General features: G+C 46.6%; 4 protein-coding genes across 7 annotated transcripts; 3 read left to right on the top strand and 1 right to left on the bottom strand.

The window, feature by feature from the left end:
* Positions 1–292: 292 nt before the first annotated feature.
* Positions 293–2,218, top strand: fam167b (family with sequence similarity 167 member B). Its single transcript, XM_037487406.2, has 2 exons — positions 293–646; positions 911–2,218. Exons 1-2 carry the CDS (start codon positions 359–361, stop codon positions 1,172–1,174), a joined length of 552 nt encoding a protein of 183 aa, XP_037343303.2. The 5' UTR covers positions 293–358; the 3' UTR covers positions 1,175–2,218.
* Positions 2,219–3,922: 1,704 nt separating this feature from the next.
* On the top strand, positions 3,923–14,459 carry lck (LCK proto-oncogene, Src family tyrosine kinase). 3 transcript variants are annotated; one of them, XM_062557428.1, is made up of 13 exons: positions 3,923–4,214; positions 5,746–5,858; positions 6,356–6,416; positions 7,089–7,179; positions 8,187–8,285; positions 8,403–8,506; positions 8,619–8,768; positions 8,856–9,008; positions 9,930–10,109; positions 11,993–12,069; positions 13,419–13,572; positions 13,678–13,809; positions 13,901–14,459. In XM_062557428.1, the coding sequence occupies exons 2-13, from the start codon at positions 5,751–5,753 to the stop codon at positions 14,095–14,097; spliced, it is 1,506 nt and encodes a 501-aa protein (XP_062413412.1). In that variant the 5' UTR covers positions 3,923–4,214; positions 5,746–5,750; the 3' UTR covers positions 14,098–14,459. The 3 variants fall into 3 exon arrangements, with proteins under 3 accessions (XP_062413412.1, XP_037343239.2, XP_062413413.1); XM_037487342.2 differs by having other exon boundaries at positions 5,743–5,858; XM_062557429.1 differs by lacking the exon at positions 3,923–4,214 and adding an exon at positions 5,300–5,444.
* Positions 14,460–15,132: 673 nt separating this feature from the next.
* On the top strand, positions 15,133–19,637 carry LOC119227895 (probable histone deacetylase 1-B). Of its 2 annotated transcripts, none has more exons than XM_037487085.2 (14): positions 15,133–15,283; positions 15,997–16,109; positions 16,196–16,313; positions 16,425–16,499; positions 16,630–16,768; positions 16,980–17,121; positions 17,205–17,297; positions 17,398–17,506; positions 17,606–17,746; positions 17,839–17,947; positions 18,069–18,199; positions 18,308–18,460; positions 18,649–18,700; positions 18,782–19,637. In XM_037487085.2, the coding sequence occupies exons 1-14, from the start codon at positions 15,232–15,234 to the stop codon at positions 18,807–18,809; spliced, it is 1,455 nt and encodes a 484-aa protein (XP_037342982.1). In that variant the 5' UTR covers positions 15,133–15,231; the 3' UTR covers positions 18,810–19,637. The 2 variants fall into 2 exon arrangements, with proteins under 2 accessions (XP_037342982.1, XP_037342981.1); XM_037487084.2 differs by having other exon boundaries at positions 15,136–15,283; positions 18,308–18,478.
* Positions 19,638–19,703: 66 nt separating this feature from the next.
* tmem54a (transmembrane protein 54a) lies at positions 19,704–22,429 on the bottom strand. The gene is made up of 6 exons (XM_037487086.2): positions 22,268–22,429; positions 21,224–21,420; positions 20,996–21,055; positions 20,585–20,779; positions 20,323–20,460; positions 19,704–20,087 (listed from the first exon to the last, which is right to left on the bottom strand). The coding sequence occupies exons 1-6, from the start codon at positions 22,278–22,280 to the stop codon at positions 19,953–19,955; spliced, it is 738 nt and encodes a 245-aa protein (XP_037342983.2). The 5' UTR covers positions 22,281–22,429; the 3' UTR covers positions 19,704–19,952.
* Between the last annotated feature and the right edge of the window lie 27 nt (positions 22,430–22,456).

The following is a 22,456-nucleotide window of genomic DNA, read 5'->3' as shown; positions in this document are numbered from 1 at the left end:
ACTTGTACAACGTCACCTGATTATACTTATGCCACCACAAATAAAGTAGTTTAAAGTATAACTCCTACTTACATAACACTACACTACATTACATTAACAAATATCACTGCATTTGAAATACATTGAAATAGCACTCTTTACCCTCACTTTGGTATTTTCAAGGGTTATGTGGAAATCTGTCTTCCTGAAATAAAAAAAAGGAAGCCAATGAATGCCCCCCCCCCCCCCCCTCCCCCCCCTGGCTGCGGGATGGGCGGTCACTCCTTCTCATCGGCCTATAAAGCACCAAAGGAGCTCGCTGCGTTCTGATCGCACGCGATCCCGAAGGAGCACTTGAGGACATTCCCTCATCGCACCGATGGACATCGGAGAGTCGTCCGAGGGCGACGCGGGCGACCTGGACAGCGTGAAGGCGCTCACGGAGAAGCTGAAGTTGCAGACCCGCCGGCCGTCCTACCTGGAGTGGCAGGAGCGTGTAGAGAACCGACCGTGGAAGGAGGGGAACCCGGCGGACAGCCCGGGCTCCGGGGGGCAAGCCGTGTCCGCGCCGACGGTCCTGAGGGACGAGAACTCCGAGCTGGTGGTGCGCAACATCTGCGGCTTCGATACCATCGATGATGCTTTGGAGTTTCTGAGGAAAGAGCTGGTGAGTTTTCCTAGAGCATGTATTCCAGGTGAATGATGCTCACAGAGCTGACACCGTTGTCAAACAAAAACACGTTTGCATGCATGCATTTATTTTGTGAAATAGATGTCCTTAATCACTTCTTCAAGTGTCAGTGATCTTATATTTAACGGCTCCTCCAAACAGTTTTGTGCAACAAGATGTGTGTTTTCAGTCAGTTGCACATGTTCTCCCTGTGGGATCTCACTGATGCTCCCTTTCTCCTCCACCCTCCTTTCACACAAGAGGGAGATGCAGGTCCAGGACAACCGCCTGGCCCGCCAGCTGATCCGCCTGCGCGGGGAGATCCACCGGCTCAAAGTGGAGCAGGTGTGCGACCGGCACAAGGAGATGCTGGACGATGCCTCCTACGAGCTGGAGGAGTGCGGCGAGGAGTCGGACCTGCTGTGCGACATCCCCATGAAGGCCGCCTTCGCTCTGTCCACGCCGCTCAAGCACCTGGGCCTCACCAAGATGAACATCAACTCCAGACGATTCTCACTGTGTTAAAAAAAAAAAAAAAAAACCTTTGCTCAGGCCTATTTCCTCCTCTGGAGCCGCTGATAAGAGTCAAGAGGGACTGACGTCTATTAGTGGGAAGGAAAATGGCCGCTGGCTGACTCGACGTGCAGGAGTAGGCCTGTTTGGGGCTCACTCACCTCAGTGTAATACAGGCACACCCTGCAGCTGCACTGGTCTGCTGTTGACTTTTCTTTGCACGGTCACGTTAATCAGAGTCGATAGAGCCAGACTGAGATGCTATGGTGGATATGGAGTCATGGCAGTCCGTCTTATCAACAATGGCTTTGTATTGCAAAAAAAAAAAATTGTGCCAAAGTGAAAAACTGTGTTTTGCAGAAGAATAATTCAGAAAAAGAAGGTGTCTTGGGGGAGTTTTGTGGTCGCATAGCATCACAAACTTAAAGTCAGTGCACTGTAAGTCAGGCCTGAGGGTTCGGGGGCAACTGAGGGAATAGTTCCATCTCTTAAAATCCACTTTTTTTTCTTTTGTGAAGTCACACTGCAAACTACTGCTTCAGATCACTATTACATTTATTTGTGGGGTAGAAAAAAGTACGACGCGTCTGTTCAGCCAGTAGCCTCAAAGGAAGTGGGGGGTCGTTCTCCAGCATTTTTACGCCTCCTCCTCACAAACCAAATATATTTCTATATCCTCAGCAGCGCAGTGAGAGGACCCAGGAGGCCATGCCTCTTGCATTTAGTTTTCCATTACCGTATCCAGATGCCGCAGAGCCCGGGTTAAAACAATATATGTAGCTGGACAGTGACTTAGTGGCACCTCGGGCAATTTAGAGCAAGTTCAGCGGTTTGTTTTATAGCTTTATATTATTAGCAACGGCAAGTAGGAGGAATGAGATATTTTGATTAATAATATGAGAGATATAAAACTGTTAAATGTAAAGAAACTATAAGTGCCATTATTAAATCCTGCTACTGCTAAATGAATGTATCTTTATGACAAATGAAAAGAAATGCCTTAAAAAAAAGTTTTTTTTTTGCACATGCAACGCAATATTAAAGGAACTTCACCAAGGGTGTGTCACTGAGCAATTGTCTTATCAAGGGTTAAATGTCACCACGTGCTCCATCGGATCCATCCTCTGTCGTAAGGCCATCTTGCACAACAGTGTCTTCTCTCCTGCCACCAGACATTCCCGACATCCAAACGTAAGAATGTGGCCCCAGAGGGATTTTGCAAAACCACAGATATTGTTGCGCATGATCAGTCGAACAAGAAATCGAATATGCCTCTTGTGCGTGGCACGCGCCAGGACACAGATGACCTCATTAGGGAGATTAAATCTCTGTGGCAGAAATTGAGATCATATGGAAAATTAACAGGGGCCGTAGTATTGTACCTCGAGGCTTCCTTTGATCAGCGAAGGCTTTGAAAAGAAAAGCTCTGCAGGCCCGTGCTTCTGTTGGCTGTTTTAAAACGAACATGAGTAAGCATTAGCGGCACGACTGAAGCAGCTATCGCTCACACAGAAGAGGCTAGCGCCTGCAGCGCAAAGCGAGGCGACTGGAGGGTCGGAAACCTCCTGCCCCCCCACCCACACCTCCACCCCCACGTCATGCTTTGACAGTATCTTGATTCAGTTTGGTCACAGAATCTGATTTTCAACCACTTTGAGAGGTAGCGACAGCTGTGGTCCAGATGAAACTAGGAATACCCGTAAAGCCTCACGGGGGGGGGGGGGGGGGGGGGGCTGGAGAAAAAAAGCATATCTCCAGAGACGGTTGAGCTCTTTTATCTTTCCTTTGTATTACACTTTTGTCCTCCAACAAAGACGGGGACAATGCGCTGTTAAAACTAGCTCGGTAAAAAAAAAAACTCTGAAAGCTACATCAATCAAAAGTTCTCCCCTCAAAAGCTAAACCGCCTCGAGCCCCCCTCAAGATCTCTGCGCTTCAACGGAAAAATGATTTCACCAAGTGAGACACGATCTGCATTGTGGCAGTCGTCTCAGCGCTCACGGCTGTGCACATCCTGTGATGTTTTGGACCGACTTCCTGCCAGTGCGCGCTCTGTAGCAGCAGCCGTTCACCACAAAAAGCGAGAGCGGTGGCCCACAGCCGAGCTGCCTGTACGGTAGAGAAGGCCCCAGCGCAGAGTGTCAGGGTGCGTGCATCCCGACAGACCCCGGTTCATGTCTCCGTCCGGGGCAAAACGCCTTTGAACGTGTGATTAAAATGATGGTTTAAGGGGGTGGGGTTCATTCACTGCTTGGTTCTTTTCCTCCGTGTGCTTGAGATATTTCGGACTCATTTCATCTTGTACCCTCCACTTTTGACTTGGTGACATAAATAAACCACGGCCAAAGTCTATTTTTAAAAGGTCGGCTGGCCACAAGAAGAACAGCTACAAACCACATTGGTGACAGAACGTAGGGTGGTTACCTTCATAGTAACCTGAGGCCCCCGAAACGTCTACGGAGAAAATACGCCTGTCCCACATTGCCAGTATTGGAATTTACATTACTGCAAATGTCATACGTTACAATTAGTTGTAAAACTACGATAAGATCGGCGTGAAGCGGTTGGAAATCTTATCAAATCCTCACATTAAAGGTCACTGATGCACAGATGTTACGTGCAAAAGTAAAACATGTAAACATAACCTCGCCTCCCCCACCGAACCTCTACCATATGCTCCTTTTTTTCAACTGAATTGGAAACATCTCTCTAAGAGAGGTGCTGTCCTGACCCATTTACTACCGTGGAGCCCACAACGTTCCTCCTGCTCGCACACAGAGCTGCGAGGTGAAGCACCTGCTAGAAGCCTGCAGAGCAACCCTCCACCTCTCAACGACAGGAAACCCTGTGAGTCGCGCTGCTCCACTCCTCCCGAGTGTGTGTCTGCGCGCGTACAGACACACATCGGCACCTCGAGCGCAGAGGTTTGTCGGACGATGATTTCTTGACAACCTCCGGGCTCCGGATAAACTGTTCAATCGAGAATATCTCCATGGCGGTGCGGGGAATCTGACATTGGACGCGCTAAGAGACATTTTATATTCACCAAGAGGTAAGTTTCCAAACTTGTGATCTATGAGTGTTACATGCCTTCAGAATATAATGATAATAAAAATAATAAAAAAGACTGTGATTGTAAATCATTCACCTTTAATCATCACATGTGTCAAATATGCTGAAAAAATCGGAAGGTGCGTTGAGAAAATCTTTTCAATTTTATGAAATACACGAATTTGACGTATGGAGAAAAGAAAAGAAAAGAATCCAAACCCAGGACCAGATATAATCAATTTACTGGAGTTACATGATGTAAACATAAAAAATAATCTGTTTGAACAAAAAGGGACCACATTAGTTTTCTCACATGAAATAAAAGGCGTATCCCAATAAAAGGGGGTTAGAAATTAAAATATAACCTTCAGACATGTGTTTGTTTTAAAATTCCGTGGTAACTTTATGTGAGATAATGTATGTGACGATGGCCACACTTGAAATGCAAGTGTGATACGTCACCATTTTAACAAGGGATCTTTAATTGATTTTGCTTCTTGTAGCCTTCTCCATTTCTGCCGTTTTCACAAACCTCACAGCCAAAGCCAGAAGTCTTTGGTCAGTCTCACGGGCCCCCCCCCCCCCCCCCCCCGCACGACCCTCGACATACCCATAATACTTTGCAAACAATAACAGCCATCAGTGTTTGTTTAGAAAGGCCATCAGCTGCAGATCATAAAGACAAGAGGGAAGCCCCTCGACGGAAAATTCTGACTTCATCTTTGGCTCCCCGAGTGTTGCGTTACAGCACTGATGATAATACATTTTTAAAAACCCTCTCTGTACCCTGGTGGATTACTGTGATGTCATTCCTTGGGGGGGGGGGGGGGGTTGCAGTACACTGGCAGGGCTGGTTGTTGTTACCGTCGGGTCGGGCCTCTCCACATTTTTCTCACAGCCCTGAGCCTTTGGGGACGAGCGGCGGCTGCGATTAGCCCACTGACCCCCCCCCCCCCCCCCGGTTCTGGGAGTGGCGGCCAAGTGAGCTCGAAGAAAGCCCCCCCAACGTGCAGGGGCGCCAGCGTAAAACACAGTGCGCCTCGTCAACCCGGGATTACACGAGATTAGTGATTTTAGAATTTCGCGTGGCCTACTTTGCGGGGCCCGAGTCGGAGCACGTGCCGCTTCGCTGTGCAACGCCGCGTCAGGTGGTAACGGTGATGTAGCTGGCGTGATGTTAGTGGACTGTTGTGTCTGCAGGTTCCAATGGTTTCACGTTGGGTCTCAAAATGTGAGATTTTTAAAAGTGTTGGGGTGGTTGAGTTGAGTTTCCGGGCCTGATTCAGCGCTTCGCCTCCATTTTGGGACGAGGCCCCTCGGTCCCATCCGATTAGGGCCTGTTAGGGCCATACACCGAAATATCGTCAAATACTGTTTTTTTGTTGTTGTTTTCCCAACAGAGTTTGAAATCTGCAATTCTAAAAGCGGAGCACAACACCTAAAATCTGTGCACACAGCACAATACGGCCATTTTCCCCATTCAAATATGAGTAGCTCTGATCATTTATTTCATCCTAAAAAAAAAAAAGCAGAAACGATGGGATGCACCTGCAGTTCGGACTACTCAGACGGGGAGTGGATGGAGAACCTGGATGAAATCTGTGAGCACTGCAGCTGTCCCATACCTCCCCAGTCAGGCAATCCGGTAAGTGTTAATGTAGAGTTAATGGCACACTGCGGCGCATGAATGAACCCGAGTCGTGACTGTGAGGGATTGAGATTCACGGTTGGATGTGAATGACCCCGCTCTTGGGTAATCCACACAGGTCGCCTGCAGTGCCAGTGGGCCGTAACACGGGCTCCCACGGTTTCATTTCATGTAGTGGCAATTATAAACCGTTAAACCCGTAAAAATGGTTGCGCGTTTGAATGCGGAAACGTTTTGAAGTTCACATTTGTGCGTTTGATGTAGTGGGAGAGAGATTATTTCCAGAGTGGTTTGGATCCTCCTCATGAGTTAGATGTCCCATTAGATTAAAATAACGGGGAAAGCCACCTGCGTCTGTCGAGACATTTTATCTGGGAGAAAAAAACTGACTGTAACTGGTGACATTTTACTGCTATGTGACATGTGTTGGTTCCTTGCTTTAAGCGCATTAATCTTTTAGCGTTGGTTGGATAATCTTGTTGTTCCTTCACTAGTACACAGACCAGCTGACTCCATACCCATCACAGCATTCCCCTCCTACATCTCCTTTACCAGGTAACAGTATGTCTTATATATCTATGCGCCAAGCAGTGGCAGTGAACTAGAGTTATTATGAAGCAAATGTATATTACAAGTAAATAAGTTTGTATCATAGTAGGATTGACTACATAAGGGAATAATATTTATGACATGTTGGATATTGATACACTTAGAATTTTCCCACCTCCATGAATTTCACATTTTCTATTAAAATAAGTTATTCCAGTAAATGCGTTTTATATTTTGTTCCCTCACCATTTGACGTTTTACTTGATATCTTTGGAGAATTTCCCACCATTTCCCTTATTGTTTCAATAATAATGTGTCCAAAATCCACAGTATTTTATTGTGCTATGTGCTCTCTTCTTTCTTGCCGCAATTCTTTATTTTTTTATCTATATCTGTATATATATGAATAATTCAGTTGCATAAGTACAGATTGTAAGGCCCTCTGAGGCAAATTTGTGATTTGTAATTTTGGGCTTTACAATTTGTACACACGGGACATGTATGTTTAGTATACATGCCCTGTATATGTAGAAATGTCCCAATATAAATGTCAAAATATCAGATCACACAGCATCCAACCTGGGCTGTTATTCCATTCTAACAGTCACGTGTGTGTGTGAAATCAATATATTTCATTTATTTTTTGATTGCCAAAATCTTAAGACGTTCCTCTTGCAGACAACCTTGTGGTGGCCATATACAGTTATGAACCCAACCATGATGGTGACCTGGGCTTTGAGAAGGGAGACAAGCTCAAGATCATCAACAAGTAAGCTGCTGATTGAATTTTATTGGGTCTGGAGCTCGGTAGAAAAGACAAGAATTCGTACCACCAGCTGGAAAAGCATCGGCTAGTTGCGGTTGGTAAATGTGTTGGGCAACGACAACATGTGATGCAAAGGGACCTCCGTGTCAACTTAGTTACCCATTACAGCCGTATGGTTTTTTTAAATTAAAAAATAAAAATAACTGGCTTGTCATCTGAAGCGTCATTTGTGACCTTTGTTGTTTTGATATTTGCAGGACAAGCACCCACGGTAGTGCTTCCGCCGGTTAGATCTCACAAACGTCCTAAAATATAGGGGCCATCTCTGTGCCGTGCGCTCTACCTGCCTTTCAGTAAAGAACCATTTCTGATAGCAGAAGACACGTGTCATGCATTCAACTTCCTGCATGGGGATGTGGTGCATGTGTTGCATGAGTTGCATGCATCAATAGCCCCTTGTGTGGCTCCAAGTTTCCTGTCTCTCTACTGTGTTAACATTTAAATGAAGAGTTTATCTATGGAGTGCATATATACATGCAAACATGAAGTTCTGATGTTTTTTTGTTCATTCAGTCAGAATTGTATTTACCATTGAGATCAAAACCTCAGTAATATTCCTGAAAATCTTGGGGAAGTAAGATGATTTACAGTAAATCTGTTTTGTTTTGGGAGGGGGGGGGTAAATAATCCTAAACGTATTAAAAGAACTCAAGTGTTCTACTTACATCAGACCATAATGTAGAGAAACGTAATCTACAAAGTGAGTGAGAGTTTTCAAATACTCAGGATTCAGGGTCTGTTTTTTTTGCCTGGAAGAAATCTTTGAAAATATCATCGTTTTGATTGAAGGGAGAACTCTTCTATGAATGTCCACACTTCATGAGGTGGTGCATATTCACGTCACCTGTAGTGAGCACCTCTTCCTTTCATTTGCGGCTCATTTCATGCAGCGACCATGCACGTGTTTATTCCTCCCGCGTGAACTCACTCGCTAATGTCTCTCTTCACAGGGACGATCCGGAGTGGTATTTGGCGGAGTCCCTCATCACGGGCCAGCGAGGCTACGTCCCGCACAACTTTGTGGCAATGACCACGGTGGAGACCGAACCGTACGTCGCACGGAAAGCGCAACGGGGGCCTCTCTCGGTGCGTCGCACCGCGCACGCCGTGAGGGGAAGTGGTTAGCTCAGAGTGTGAAGCATGTCGTCGTGTTTGTGCCCCCGCAGGTGGTTCTTTAAGAGCATTTCTAGAAACGAAGCCATGCGGCTCCTCTTGTCTCCCGGGAACACGCTGGGCTCCTTCCTGGTTCGAGAGAGCGAGACGACCGAAGGTGAACTTTCAACGCGATTAAACTCTCATTCCACACGTTAGTTTCTCAGCAGCATATTTGAGGAAGGCCTTCGGGCCTCACAAAAGCTTTCCCCGCTTCCTCTTTGTTCCAGGTTCATTTTCCCTTTCAATCAGGGACTTGGACCACAACACCGGTGAAGGAGTCAAGCACTACAGAATCCGCAACATGGACAGCGGCGGCTTCTACATCACAGCCAAGATCTCCTTCAACTCGCTGAAGGAGCTCGTCCAGCATCACTCACGTGCGTGCGGGACCCATGGGGGGGGGGTTCGCGGCCCTTCGTTGCGGCGATGTTTAACCCCCCCCCCCTCTCTCTTTGTCGAACCAGGCGACGCGGACGGGTTGTGCACAAAGCTGATGAAGCCGTGTCAGTCGAGGGCCCCGCAAAAGCCCTGGTGGCAGGACGAGTGGGAGATTCCCCGAGAGTCCCTGAAGCTGGAGCAGAAGCTCGGAGCGGGACAGTTTGGAGAAGTCTGGATGGGTAAGTGACGGGGGGGGACATGTGGAGATGGGATGGATATTTTTTTTCCCTTTTTGCGCAGAGGAGTTTGCATCTTTTTTTTGCGTGGATACATGACATGAGGAAATGGGAGTGCTGGGAGGCTAAAGCCTTAAAGTCAGGGTTTTTCTGCAGTTTGTGCGGAATAGTTTCCACAACACTTTTGTAATTATGGGCCTGTGTGAGTTGGTCGACTGGAGAATGATGAGCTGTATTATTTACGTAATGCAACATCACTCAAAATATAAACTTCCAAAGACCTTGCTGATGGGAGGAATGATTTCTGAACAAGGAGGCTCTATGTTTGGATCACAAGGATATCAGTTGAAATGATCTGTACCACAATCCTCTTATTATTCAATCGGACGGGTATTTACCCTTTCATTTTCCATTCGGATTTGCCAGCTAAATACCTCATGCCAAACAAGCGCTGTACCAGAGATAAACACCGCCAACCATGGAACGTGCTCTCATTTCACAGCCACTTTCTATTTACAGTATCCTCTTGCATGGCGTCTGGCATTGTATTTGTTTCTCTGTCCTCATCCAAACGTTGGTTGATAAAGGACATGCTTGAGTAATGGGACTGTCACTTGCTATGAGGTGTTTGTTCTTGTAAATTAACATTTAAACATGGAGGGAATGCTTTATGTAGTGAATGCAATCTTTTCCTACCGCTACGCCTCACGCACGGTGTGAGATGCCCGCCTTGTTGGATGACTGAAGATGTTGCTGTGGGTTTGATTGGCGTGTGATAACCACTGTGTGTGTGTGTATGAAGCCTACAAGCTGATATGAAAGCTTTTCTGGTTTACTTTTACATTGAACACAACGTAATAGTCCATGCCTTCTTCTTATTGATGTCTTTCAATAGCCCCCTGATATCCAAATGTATATTCTCAGGTATCTACAACAATGACAGACGGGTGGCCATTAAGAACCTGAAAATGGGAACAATGTCGGTGGAAGCCTTCCTGGCAGAGGCCAACATGATGAAGAACCTGCAGCATCCACGCCTCGTACGCCTCTTCGCCGTCGTTACCCAGGAGCCAATCTTTATTGTCACCGAGTACATGGAAAATGGTGGGTAGAAATACTGAATGCGCGTCACAGCATGCGTCATTTTGCTATTAACACCAAACCATCATGACGAAATTCAAGTTGTCACCGAAAGCATCGGAGGATACGGATGAGCTTGGTCCCAGAGTATCGCCGTGAAACCAACGCTCATTTTTTTATCACACCAACTCAGTTCCGTGCCGTCACCTGGAATACGTCTAGACCTGCCTGAAACTTATTTCGATAATCTGCTCCCCCCCCCCCCGAGCAAGACAAAGAAAGCATTTTCATAGACAGCGGCGAGTGCGAGACGCTCAGGACCAAACACGTATCGCACTGAGCACCTCCTTGAACTAAAGACAAGGTCTGGCCCCCTGTGTGTGTGTGTGTGTGTGTGTGTCTGCGTTTCAACCTTTTCATGAGTCATTGTGTTTTTCAGACGTGACTCTGTTGAATTACCTGAACGCCTTTTGTTCACAGAACCGCGGCTGCCTCCTTGCACGCCGTCCGCGTTCGACAATGGAAAATGAATGACACGAGGTGCGCGTTACGGGGACGATAGCGCACAATCATCAATCGCGATCCGACGTGAACGCGACTGCCGCCGGTGGGGAGCAGACCTAAATTTGGGCGCGAAGCCATGAGTGGCCTGCCCTGCGATGGGCTATTCTCGGGCCTCTCCCCCGCCCCCCCCCCCCCCCCCCGCGGGGCGCTCCTGCATTCGTTGCTCTTTGCTGAAATGGGTTCAAAGCAAACATGAACTTTTACTTCTTTTCCGGCGCGCCCGCCCCCCCTCCTCTTCTAGACATGTTACACGGTGTTTACTCACTGAGGGGAGGTCTACCCTGGCACCCGTCTGCGTCGAGGAGGTGTGAAGGAGCGGGTGATTCACAGGGTCATTGTTCACCCAGAACCCTTCATGGTACTTGGCTACTTTCCTGCCTGTATCACGCAGTCTGCATCACACACGCGTGCCCACACAGACTCTCACAAAGCGCACGAACCCTGTTAGGCTAAAACATTATAAAGCAAAGCAGGTGTGAAAGTGCTGCAATGCACCCAAACGCAGCATATATGTGAAAGTGATCCAGTATGTATTTCCCTCAAATAATTACAAAGGTCCTTCTAATTATTTTTCCCTGGGATGAGCACTAAGAAATGCATGGAGAGATGCTGTCACAAGCAAAGCAACAGCCTGCCAGCTGTGTTGAATGGAGTGCCTTTGTATGGTCCCGTATGAGCGGCCTGTGAAGCGCCAGCAGCGGCCCTGCATGAGGCTGCCTCTTTGTCCGCCGTCCCCGTGAGGACGGGACACAAACGTCGCCTCTGTTGTCAAGAGAAAGGATGGCTCGAAGGGCCCTGTCTTTTCAGTTTGACCTTTTTTAAAAAAAAAAAAAAAAATTGTTGGAGTCAACAAAGATGGAAAATAACAGGCGTGTCGTCCCAGCTGCCCTTTGTGACCTCGACAAAGAGCGATGCTCTGGCTCTCGGACTTCAAAAGCTTCTGGTCTGAAGGCGTCCTCTTTCCTGCAACAGTCGTTCCTCTTACTTCCTTTGGTTTGACTTTTTTTGGCTGGCATGCAGAGGCATTGTTCTCTGCTAATCTAACTCAACACAAAATATACTGTCAGAAACCTTGCATCAACATGACAGATGTCCCGTGTACTTCCTCAGAATGTTGTGTTCCCTGATTTGAAATGCTATTTTCCGCTCCGACTGTCTATTTATGTCGGTGGGGAATCATGACAAGGAAGATTTTGCTATTGACAAAGCAGGGTTTTCGTTTGTCTGTGATGCATTCGTGGGTGCACTGATTTGCAGAAGTAGGTTGCTAGAGTCCGTCAGCGGTCGTGGCGTAATTTATAACATATTGTTCAGCGAAGTCTTGCATGTTGTTATGTTTCCAGGAAGCCTGGTGGATTACCTGAAAACAACAGAGGGAGGCACTTTACCCATGAACACTCTGATAGACATGGCGGCGCAGGCAAGACATCCATTTATTTATTTTTGACCATGAATGTTTCCGCACTTCTCCCCGTACGTCATTTACCGGATTCCCTTTCCTGTTCCCTCAGCGTGACACTCATAGACTGAAAAATGTGCTACTGTTAAAACAAAGCTTGCACTCGACGACCCTGTAACAGCCACAGGTGTGTGAGCAGAGGTGCGTGTGTGTCGCTGTGAACTCTGGTGTCAACGTTTTGGCACAAATAAAACTGTTGTATGTAATAAAACGGCCTGAATCGGAGACAGAAGTCACCACGCGGAAAACCTGGTACTGTATGCAGATTATTCCGCTTCATTTCTCTACGTTCACCTTTCATCCACATACAGTAAGACGCTCGGTCACACGTTGGCCCGAGTGACACCCGCTGTGTTCTGTCATTCACATGGAAAATAATGTTGTGAAATGTAAAGTTCCACAAAGGACGGATCTGCAAGTTGAAGGGATAATTAAGCATTAGCTTGTTTTAGCACAATCAATCTTAACTGTTGTTAAATCTACTTTCTTTATGCCTGGATGCTTTAATGGTTTTACGTGAAGCACTTTTAATTGCCTTGTTCTTAAAAGACCCTTTTTTCTAAGCTAAGCTACTGGCTTTGGTTTCTGTTTGAACGTAATAGATACGCGAACAACATCAACGCATCAACCACACTTACTTCTCAAAAGATATACCTGCAAGGAAAGGAACTCTGACTTAGACCTACATATATTGTGAGCGTGAGAATGGAAAATAAAACCACAGGAAGAGAGACTGAAACTTCAGTACACGGCGAGAGTTTCTTCAGCCAGAGTAGACTAAATCTCCCACCATCATGTGATGTACCATGACAACCACGATGATTGATGGGCCAAATAAGCGTTGACAACAGTAGACAGAAATACGCGTAGGTCACACGTTTTTGGCGAGACCCTCGGGGTCCATTTGCACCCATGTCATAGATTCCTGAGCCTGAAAAATAAAAAAACAGTCACAAAAAGACCCAGATGCATGTAAACTATGCGTTGCGAGTTCAGTGGAAACCTCATTGCATCAGGCGGAGCATCAACTTCCCTCTGAGGTCAGCCGATGTCGAGATGACTCACCCGGCGTTTGATTGAGTAGGAAAAACCCAGTCGCTGCAGTTATCAGCCGCTATGCAGCAGGCTGAGCTACAGCTTCTCATGCCGGCCTGCAGCTGTGCACCTGGGTGGAGCTGGGGAAGTGTTAGACTCCCTGGTGCGGGGAGGTCAGCCAACCAGCAAACACAACAACAATCCACAGGTCCCTTCACGCTGACCATAGGGGTCACGGGGGGAGGGCCTGTCTAAGGATGTGCTTCCCCCTGCAGGTGGCTGATGGCATGGCTTTTATAGAGATGAAAAACTACATCCATCGGGACCTGAGAGCAGCCAATATTCTGGTGTCCAATGAACTCATCTGTAAGATTGCCGACTTTGGCCTGGCGAGGCTGATCGAGGACAACGAATACACAGCAAGAGAGGGTAAGGCCACGTCGTTGCAATCACGTGTTCATTCTCATCTTCATATGACGTGTCTTACATGTGCATTACGCTTGTTGGGAGAAATTAAGTCTTTTCACGTGTTAGGTGCAAAGTTCCCCATCAAATGGACAGCCCCAGAGGCTATCAACTATGGCACCTTTTCCATCAAATCGGACGTGTGGTCATTTGGGATCCTCCTGACAGAAATAGTGACATATGGACGCATACCGTACCCTGGTGAGCACTCGAGAACTGCACTCGTACCCCTCCGTCGCAGTATCCCTTCATGAGAATGCTCAAATAAGATGTTGTTTCACTTGTTGTTAAGGTATGTCCAACCCAGAGGTCATCCAGAACCTGGAGCGGGGCTACAGAATGCCGAAGCCGGAGAACTGTTCAGACGGACTTTATAGCGTGATGGGCCTGTGCTGGAAGGAGAACCCAGACGACAGGCCCACCTTTGAGTACCTGAGGAGCGTTCTGGAAGATTTCTTCACTGCCACAGAGAGGCAGTACCAGGAATAGCTCCGGGTTGGGCGGCAGACGAACATCAGACTCACAATAAATGTACTTAAACTGAAGGCGAAAGCCTTTGGAGATGGATGGCGGATTTAGTTTTCCTTTGTTTGTGAAGAGGACGCACCATTATATTGATATTGAAAGTGGGATCACCCAGGCGTGTTCTGACGTGGCCTCTTGCGGAACTGCGACGCCTGGAAACTCCCGTAGAGGCCGGATCACTGCTGAGCCACGAGAGAGAGAAAGGATAGATCGCACCATGCAACCAAGATGTAAATACCCTCAAAGTGCTTCTGCATCCGTTTGACCTCAGCAGTTTGATCAATTTTTTCATAATACAAAAATGCAAGATTGTTGAAACATGTTTGGATTCTTTCTTATGTAAATGTATTAAATGCAATTTTAATGAATTTTGGAAATTGTAGTTTTGATCTTGTGGGCAGACAACATTTTCCCCGTACGATAAATATTGGGCACTTATGTATTTGTGATCATGCACTTCTCTCAAGAAGTGCTACTAGTGATAAAGTGCTACTAGGTGCAGTTTCTCAGTAGAGGAATGTATATTTTTTTTAATATTCTGCTCCTCGGTACTTCCATTTACTTTATATTCTACCTTATACTTCTTGGCACATTTACAGCTGCTTTGTTAAAAAGCTGCACACATTAATACATAAGTTGCGAGAATTTGAAAACCTATAAATTAATATATTATATATAATGTAAAACTATGGGAAGCATTTTGCTGCAGGATAAAAAAAGAACCGCGTTCGACTTCTCCTGCACTTCTAACGGAGTTGTGGCTTTGCTTCTTTAAATAATAAGTTCCGCGTTTCGCCACCAACACCAACAGCTAACGTTAGTTCAACGGTTTAACGAAAAGCGAAAGTAAGCGACCTTCACGGTGTGAAACCAGCCTCGACATGGAGGAGGAGGAGGTTTAGGAAGAGGAGGAGGATGAGGACGAGGATGAAGATGAAGAAGAGGAGGACTCGTTCGCCCCCTGTCGGAAGCAGTCGGTTTTACTCCCCTCTGATTGGACGTGATACAAACTATCCGCTTCTTGTCGCTGTTGTCTCCTGGTGGTGTGCGAAGGGGGGGGAAGACAGCCAGCCAAAAAAAAAAAAAACAGGCACTAAAATGGCGCTTACTTCTCAAGGAACAAAGAAGAAAGTTTGCTACTACTACGACGGTGAGTACTCGCCGGCCTTTGCTCCAGCTTAGCGGACCCGCAACGCGCGAAGCGAATCCGCACACTTGGCGCGCACCGAAAGGCTTCCGTTTGTTCCCCGTCCCGCTAGCATGGCACGTTAGCTAGCCGAGCTAGCATGAGTAGCAGGCGGCTTTCCCCTCATCTCAGTGGAGCCAGCGTCGCTAAATATGCGCACGGCGTCGATGCCACGCGAGCGTGGGCTCTGGTCGCCCCCGTCGAAATGTATATCTGCTGCATTTTCGTAGACTATAGTTGTTTTTCATACGTTTTAGCTTGAATGGTAGGGTCACTAGCTAATGAGCTAACAATGGGGGGGGGGGTATATCGGTAGTTCATTGTCGCCGTAACGTTGATTGACGTTACCGCCGAGCCTCTCCGTTAAAATGGCTCATCTTCCCCCGCCGGCCCGGTGCGAGGGAAGTCCGGCGTGTATCTAGGTTTTAATCGAGGTTGACCGACGTTTTGTGTTAAAGCGTACACCGTGTACGTGTAGCCGAGCACTTTGGTGTAGTTTCACGGAGGCACTTCGGTGTTTACCGGTGGTTTGATGTTTGGACACCTTTCAGCGCGTAAACCTGAGCAGAGCCGGAAGTTCATATGTGGGCATTTGTTCAACTTCTGCATGTGAAATAAACATTTAATTCGCCTTTGTGGTGTTTTTATTTTCTTCTTCTTCTCTTCCCCCCCCCCAGGTGATGTTGGAAACTATTACTATGGCCAGGGGCACCCCATGAAGCCCCACCGTATCCGCATGACTCACAACCTGTTGCTCAACTATGGGCTCTACAGAAAGATGGAGATATATGTACGATAAGTTACAGGAACGCAGCCTTTTTTTTTGGCCCCCACTCGCTCCTGTCCCAGGAACTGACTTTTTTTGTGTGTTTTCAGCGTCCGCACAAAGCCAGCGGAGAAGAGATGACAAAGTATCACAGCGACGATTACATCAAATTCCTCCGTTCGATTAGACCGGACAACATGTCGGAGTACAGCAAACAAATGCAGAGATGTAAGTTCAGTCCGGGCTGGGAGCTGTATTTGCATTTTTTTACTGAATTACACAGTATCCGCTGTTCAAACAATAAGTCGTATTAATCATTTGCATTTCTCTGCTTTGTAGTTAACGTGGGGGAGGACTGTCCAGTGTTTGACGGTTTGTTTGAGTTCTGCCAGCTCTCAGGAGGGGGCTCCGTCGGTACGTTTTTTTCTTCCCCCCCCCCCCTCTTTAAATGCTGTTGTGTTAATCAGTTATTGTGCCATCGCCACCCCTGTAATCTGTCAAGATTCGGTGCAAACGTCGTGTTGATTCTTTCCTTGTGCTCCAGCTGGTGCGGTGAAGTTGAACAAGCAGCAGACAGACATCGCTATCAACTGGGCCGGAGGCCTGCATCACGCCAAGAAGTCCGAGGCCTCTGGGTTTTGCTACGTCAACGACATCGTACTCGCTATTCTGGAGTTACTGAAGTGAGTGCAGCAGCCCTACTCAAGGGGTCGGTTTGTTTAGTACAGGTGGATGGGAGATCCAAATGTCTGTTTAGTAAACTGGTGATGAGTTAAGGGCCTCATTGTTCTTCTAAATGGGAACATTTGTTTTTAGAAGTTATTTTATATGTATCATTCAAATACTTTGGAAGAAGTTTTGTTGTTTTCATGACCCTTTTTTTCACCTCTCCAGGTACCACCAGAGAGTCCTGTATATAGATATTGACATCCATCACGGAGACGGTGTGGAGGAGGCCTTCTACACCACAGACCGGGTCATGACTGTTTCCTTCCACAAGTACGGGGAGTACTTCCCTGGCACTGGCGACCTGAGGGTGAGCCTGGGATCTTTTCAACAGAGCATTTGCACCGGCGTCATATTCGTGCAGTTAGTTGACATCTCCTTTGTTTGCCGCAGGACATCGGAGCCGGTAAGGGTAAATATTACGCTGTGAATTACCCACTGAGGGACGGGATCGACGATGAGTCGTATGAAGCCATCTTCAGACCTGTGAGTAAACAAAGGCCTGTTGCCAGTGGTGTTTCGGTGGTTGAGGTCTCCCTCGGTGGACAGCAGCATTTGTGAAAGTGGATGTTGTTATTTTATGCAGATCATGGCCAAGGTGATGGAGATGTACCAACCCAGCGCAGTGGTTCTGCAGTGTGGAGCCGATTCTCTGTCAGGAGACCGGCTTGGTTGCTTTAACCTCACCATCAAAGGTCTTTTTTTTAAAAACATTTCTTTCCTGATCGCACTTGAAGCAAATATATTAAAAATGTAAGAAACTGAATAGTTTTTCTCCCCCATGCTGTGCTCAGGCCATGCCAAGTGTGTGGAGTATATGAAGAGTTTCAACCTGCCACTGCTGATGCTGGGTGGAGGAGGCTACACCATCCGTAATGTGGCGCGCTGCTGGACATACGAGACTGCTGTGGCCCTCGATACCTCCATCCCCAACGGTCAGTCTTTAAATGCCCATTCTGCGCGGAAAATCATTTTTTTATCTTTTATTTTTTTAGAACTGTTCATTAATGTGAATTTGACTCGACAGAGCTCCCATACAACGACTACTTTGAGTACTTTGGACCAGACTTCAAGCTGCACATCAGCCCCTCCAACATGACCAATCAGAACACAAACGATTATCTGGAGAAGATCAAGTAAGTGAATCATACTGTCATCTATGGGTTTTTTTTAAAGTAGTGTTTTGTTTGACTCATTTTACATCTTAGACAGAGGTTTGTGTCTCAGGTTAAGATCAACCTGATTTCTGTCCTCTAGGCAGCGCTTGTTTGAGAACTTGCGTATGTTGCCTCACGCGCCCGGGGTCCAAATGCAGGCCATCCCAGAGGACGCCGTGCAGGAGGACAGCGGCGATGAGGAGGAGGAGGACCCCAACAAACGCATCTCCAGTAAGATCCTCTGAAAGTCCTGATGTTCGATTGGAATGAATCTGTGCACTGGAAACGGTACAGTTCAATGTTTCGATTCGACCCTTTCCCCCCGCTGTCTGTGTTCAGTCCGCGCTCACGACAAGAGGATAGCGTGTGAGGAGGAGTTCTCTGACTCGGAGGATGAAGGCGAAGGAGGCCGCAGGAACGCAGCCAGCTTCAAGAAAGTCAAGCGAGCCAAAACCGAAGGAGAGAAAGAGGGAGAAGAAAAAGAGAAGAAAGGTGAGGAGGAAACAAAAGGTATTTATCCATTTTTTTTAAAATTTATTTTTTACACTTCCATTCCACTCCTTTGTGTAATTTTGTTATTTAATAAGTACATCTTATGGGTTAAAATCTCTTGCCGGATCATCCTATCTTTCAGAGACTGTATTATTGTTAGTACTATGAATTTTTATTTTATTTTATAGAAGTAAAAGAAGAGGAGAAGGTGCCAGAGGAGGAGAAAATGGACACCTCAAAGTGAGAAAACACTGCACACACTTATTGACCAGGTTGTTCATCATGTTGGCTCATTGTGTGCGTTAATCGTGTCCTTTTTAGGCCAAAAGAGGAGTCCAAGACACCCTGAGGTCCTCAGCAGCCAGTGATGCCATGGCAACTATCAGGACCCATCTTAAAGCAAGATGGTTTTGAGTCCTTCTCTCCAGGCTGCTGCTGTTAAAGTCAGTGAAGAACTATATCTTTGCAATGAAACCCCCACCCGTCCACATGGGATGGGGGTTTCAAACGTTTTCTAGGACACCTTTTCAACCGTACCTGTTTTATGGACTGAGGTTCAACGGAGTGTTTTTTTTTTTTTGTATGCTTTCTCATTTTTTATTCTTTTTATTCTATGACTTTTTGCTTATCCCCTTGTGACGTAACTCTGTAAAAATGGCTTAGTACATGTATGCTTTTATATATCTGATGGATTTAACTTATTTAAATCATAGATATTTTGGCTACTTGGTTTCGTCTTTATGACTTGTCTTGTCTTTAAAAATGGAGTTGAAGCATGTTTATACAATAGATCCTTTTCTCTAATACATTTTTGTCACTGGTTTAGTCTGCTAAAGTCAAAAGGAGTTGTGTGTACCCGAAGACCTTTTTAACAAGGCACAATAAACTTCAAATTACAATTTTATATTTTAGTTTGTAACTTAGTACGTGTCCTTTAAACATTGACAGCTGCATCTTTTTGGAACCACAAAATATTAGAATTGTTTGGGTCCGGTACCATAATTGCTGGTGTCAATGCTAATTTGGACGTAAATGTCCAAAGTGTAGTAATCTAAAATGAGAGAGACAAATTCATTTGTGTATATATTTGTATTCTGAGAAGTGTCGTTTAAATCTGACCCCAGTGTGCGTTGACAACCCCTTTTTTACACCAATAAAAATTGCCCTGAAAAGTGAAGTAGTGTTGTTCTGTACGTTTCTCAACTAAAGTTAATGAAATGTTCGGGTCTGATGAAGCGATGGATTGAAGATGCAGGTGACCGGGCTCTATTTATTTTCAAAACACTATATAGTACACACAAACACACATAAAATCACACATTTTAAAAACAAACCAACGGCAGTATTTCATCAGAGCAAAATAAAATGCCATTTCGGCCTTCAGACCCACAAACCTCTTCAGACATTTTATCTGTAACCGACGCCTAATACTCAAAACGCCCGACTCCTGCGGTTTGCCACATGTCTCTCTCTCTCTCTGGGTGCCACCGCTTCAGAGCCACGAGCTGTGCTGCGCTGCCGTGTCCTCCAGCAGCTCGATGTGCTCCGCGGGCTCGGCTCCGGCGTCGCTCTCCAGGTCCCGCTCCCGAGGCAGCGATGGAGTCTCACTGGCTCCGTGGCTACGAGGCTGAAAAGTCAAACAGCGTGATCAGCAGAGATCACTAAATACGTTTAGAATTCAGTATCCGTCCCCTGCACTCTACAGATATGATTTAATCCAAAGTTTCAACTGAATTTATTACACAGCCCTGCGCTATTCACACTTATGCAAAAAAATGTTTTTATGGAAATAAAAGGCCGTTGTATATATGTGACACAGTGAGATGACGGGTTAAACGGTGGGGGCTCAGGCAGATTCTCACCCTTATGCCCCGGATCGGCTGCTTCCGGCACGGACAGAGGTAGAGGAATGAAGTGCAGGCAGCGAAGCAGCGGAAGGAGAACACCATCTCCACCACCGACATGAAGATGAGCAGAACCCACAGAATGATCGTGGTGGCCTGGTTGATTAAAAGAAACGAAAAGACGACGACACCTTCACACCTTTTTCTTCTTTTGGCAGCGGGTCAACGCAAAAAAAAAAAAAAAAAACTGCCCACGGAAAAGTATTCACGTCGCACTTACGAAGATCCGCGTGTAGTCGAAGGGGCATTCGTACGTGAAGCTGGAAGAGCCGTGAATGTCCCCGGAAAACGTGCATCCCGTCATCAGGCCGCTGCCCCTGTTGATGATGGCCTTCACCGCTGAAACCGACAAGCCGACGCAGCAGGCGCTCGACAGGAGGCCCGTCAGGAAGCTGAAGACCAGCAGGACCCACTGCTGCGAGGACCCGACACCACGAGAGTACGAGTTCGTTAGGGGAAAACACGAGGCTGGACCTGCTTGTAAGACACTTTTCCTCCAGACTTCTGGCTCCTATAGATATGATCTTTTTTTTGTAGGTTTACCCAATCAAAAACAAGAGGGCAGGTTCTGACAAGAGTTTACAAATGACTGTGTGGGTGCTGAATAGAGGAGAGTCGGAGCAATATTTACCAGGATCTTGTTCCTCTTGTTTTTGGACAGGACGATGGCAATTATTCCACAGATGATTCCCTAAAGGCAGAAAACAAGTCCGACGGGAAAAAAAACAGGTCATTTGTGACGGATACGGATGATACACATTATTACACAAAAACCTATTTCAAACCACCCGCCGCTATAAAAAATACCAATTTGCTTTTGGAGATATTCATGGCGGCGGAGAGTTTTCAGACCACTTACCACCAAGCCTGCCACAATAGCGATGACATTAGAGATGGCGTACACTATGAGCCGGGCCTCGTCGAGCGCCTTGATGTTCCTGAGCACGGCGCCGTGCACCAGCCCTCCGAGAAGAAAGTTAATGTGGCCCACCAGCACCAGCCCCAGCCCCATCTTCATCAGGGCTTTGTTGTCCTTGAGGCTGGCACAACATACTCCTGCAGGAGGAGGCAGAAAGGTCCTATTTTGACTTCATAATCTCTTGTTCTGAACGTTGTGACTGGCGGGATATGAAATTAATTCATTACAGGGCCCGTGAGGCCAGTCCGTGTTATCGCATCATTTGACCAACTGTGAGCGTCAATAAAAGCAGGCCTGCGGTTTGTACACCATGACAACCACAGGTCTTCCAATCACCCCCCCCCCCCCCCCTCCAACCCCTCTGCAGTGCTGCCAAAGGCTGCAGCCATAGCGACTAATTCAGAGACGGGGTCTGAGGGGGATCGTGAGGAAGTCTCACAACCGTAACCAGGACAAGGCTTTGGTTTCGGTATTTTAACCCCCACAATGAACCGGCCCGATGGGTCAGGAGGGGACACACGTCGCCCTCCGGTCCATCTCATTCAAATAAGGCCGCTGTGTTCTGATGGTCTAATGTTTGCTGCACGTGATCACATAAAACTCTGATAGAATTGAAATCTCGATGGGACTGTAACTATGTAATCTCTCCTTCATTCAGATACGATAATACATTCTCTGTTCATTACTGGTCTCTGATATCAACCTGTTGTACTCCCACACCACAAGGAATCACATAGGAAAGTTTCACTTTCATTCAGGGGGAACTACCAAAATAAGGCTCAAAAAGTATTTGGAGATGTTTCCATTGACGTAAAGGCACAGAGATACTAAAATACGGTTTCTGTCACTCAAACAACAGAGATAAAACAAACAAACGTTTTTTTCACGTCATCTCTCAGTTGACTGCTGCGCAGACCACGCCTAAAAATACTTTCGCACGCAACGTTTATTCTACTACTACAATGAACGTGAAGGTCAACTTACCAAAACCGCCCATGGTGGATGTGATGTCAACAGTGGATCATATTAGGGTAAAATTTCAATAAAAGTCATTTCTGACAGAGGTTTGACTCTGTGTGTGTGTGCGGTTTTTTTTAATGCGTCGCTGTCTTCTTCCACTGCCGCTCACCTCCAGGCACACTGGCGTTACCTTCCGCCTACCTGTGAGGAAGT

Source organism: Pungitius pungitius, chromosome 14 (assembly GCF_949316345.1).
Source record: "Pungitius pungitius chromosome 14, fPunPun2.1, whole genome shotgun sequence".
NCBI classification, from domain to species: Eukaryota; Metazoa; Chordata; class Actinopteri; order Perciformes; family Gasterosteidae; genus Pungitius; species Pungitius pungitius.
The sequence above is the reverse complement of the archived record's forward strand: the minus strand, read 5'-3'. Positions and strand labels throughout refer to the sequence as shown.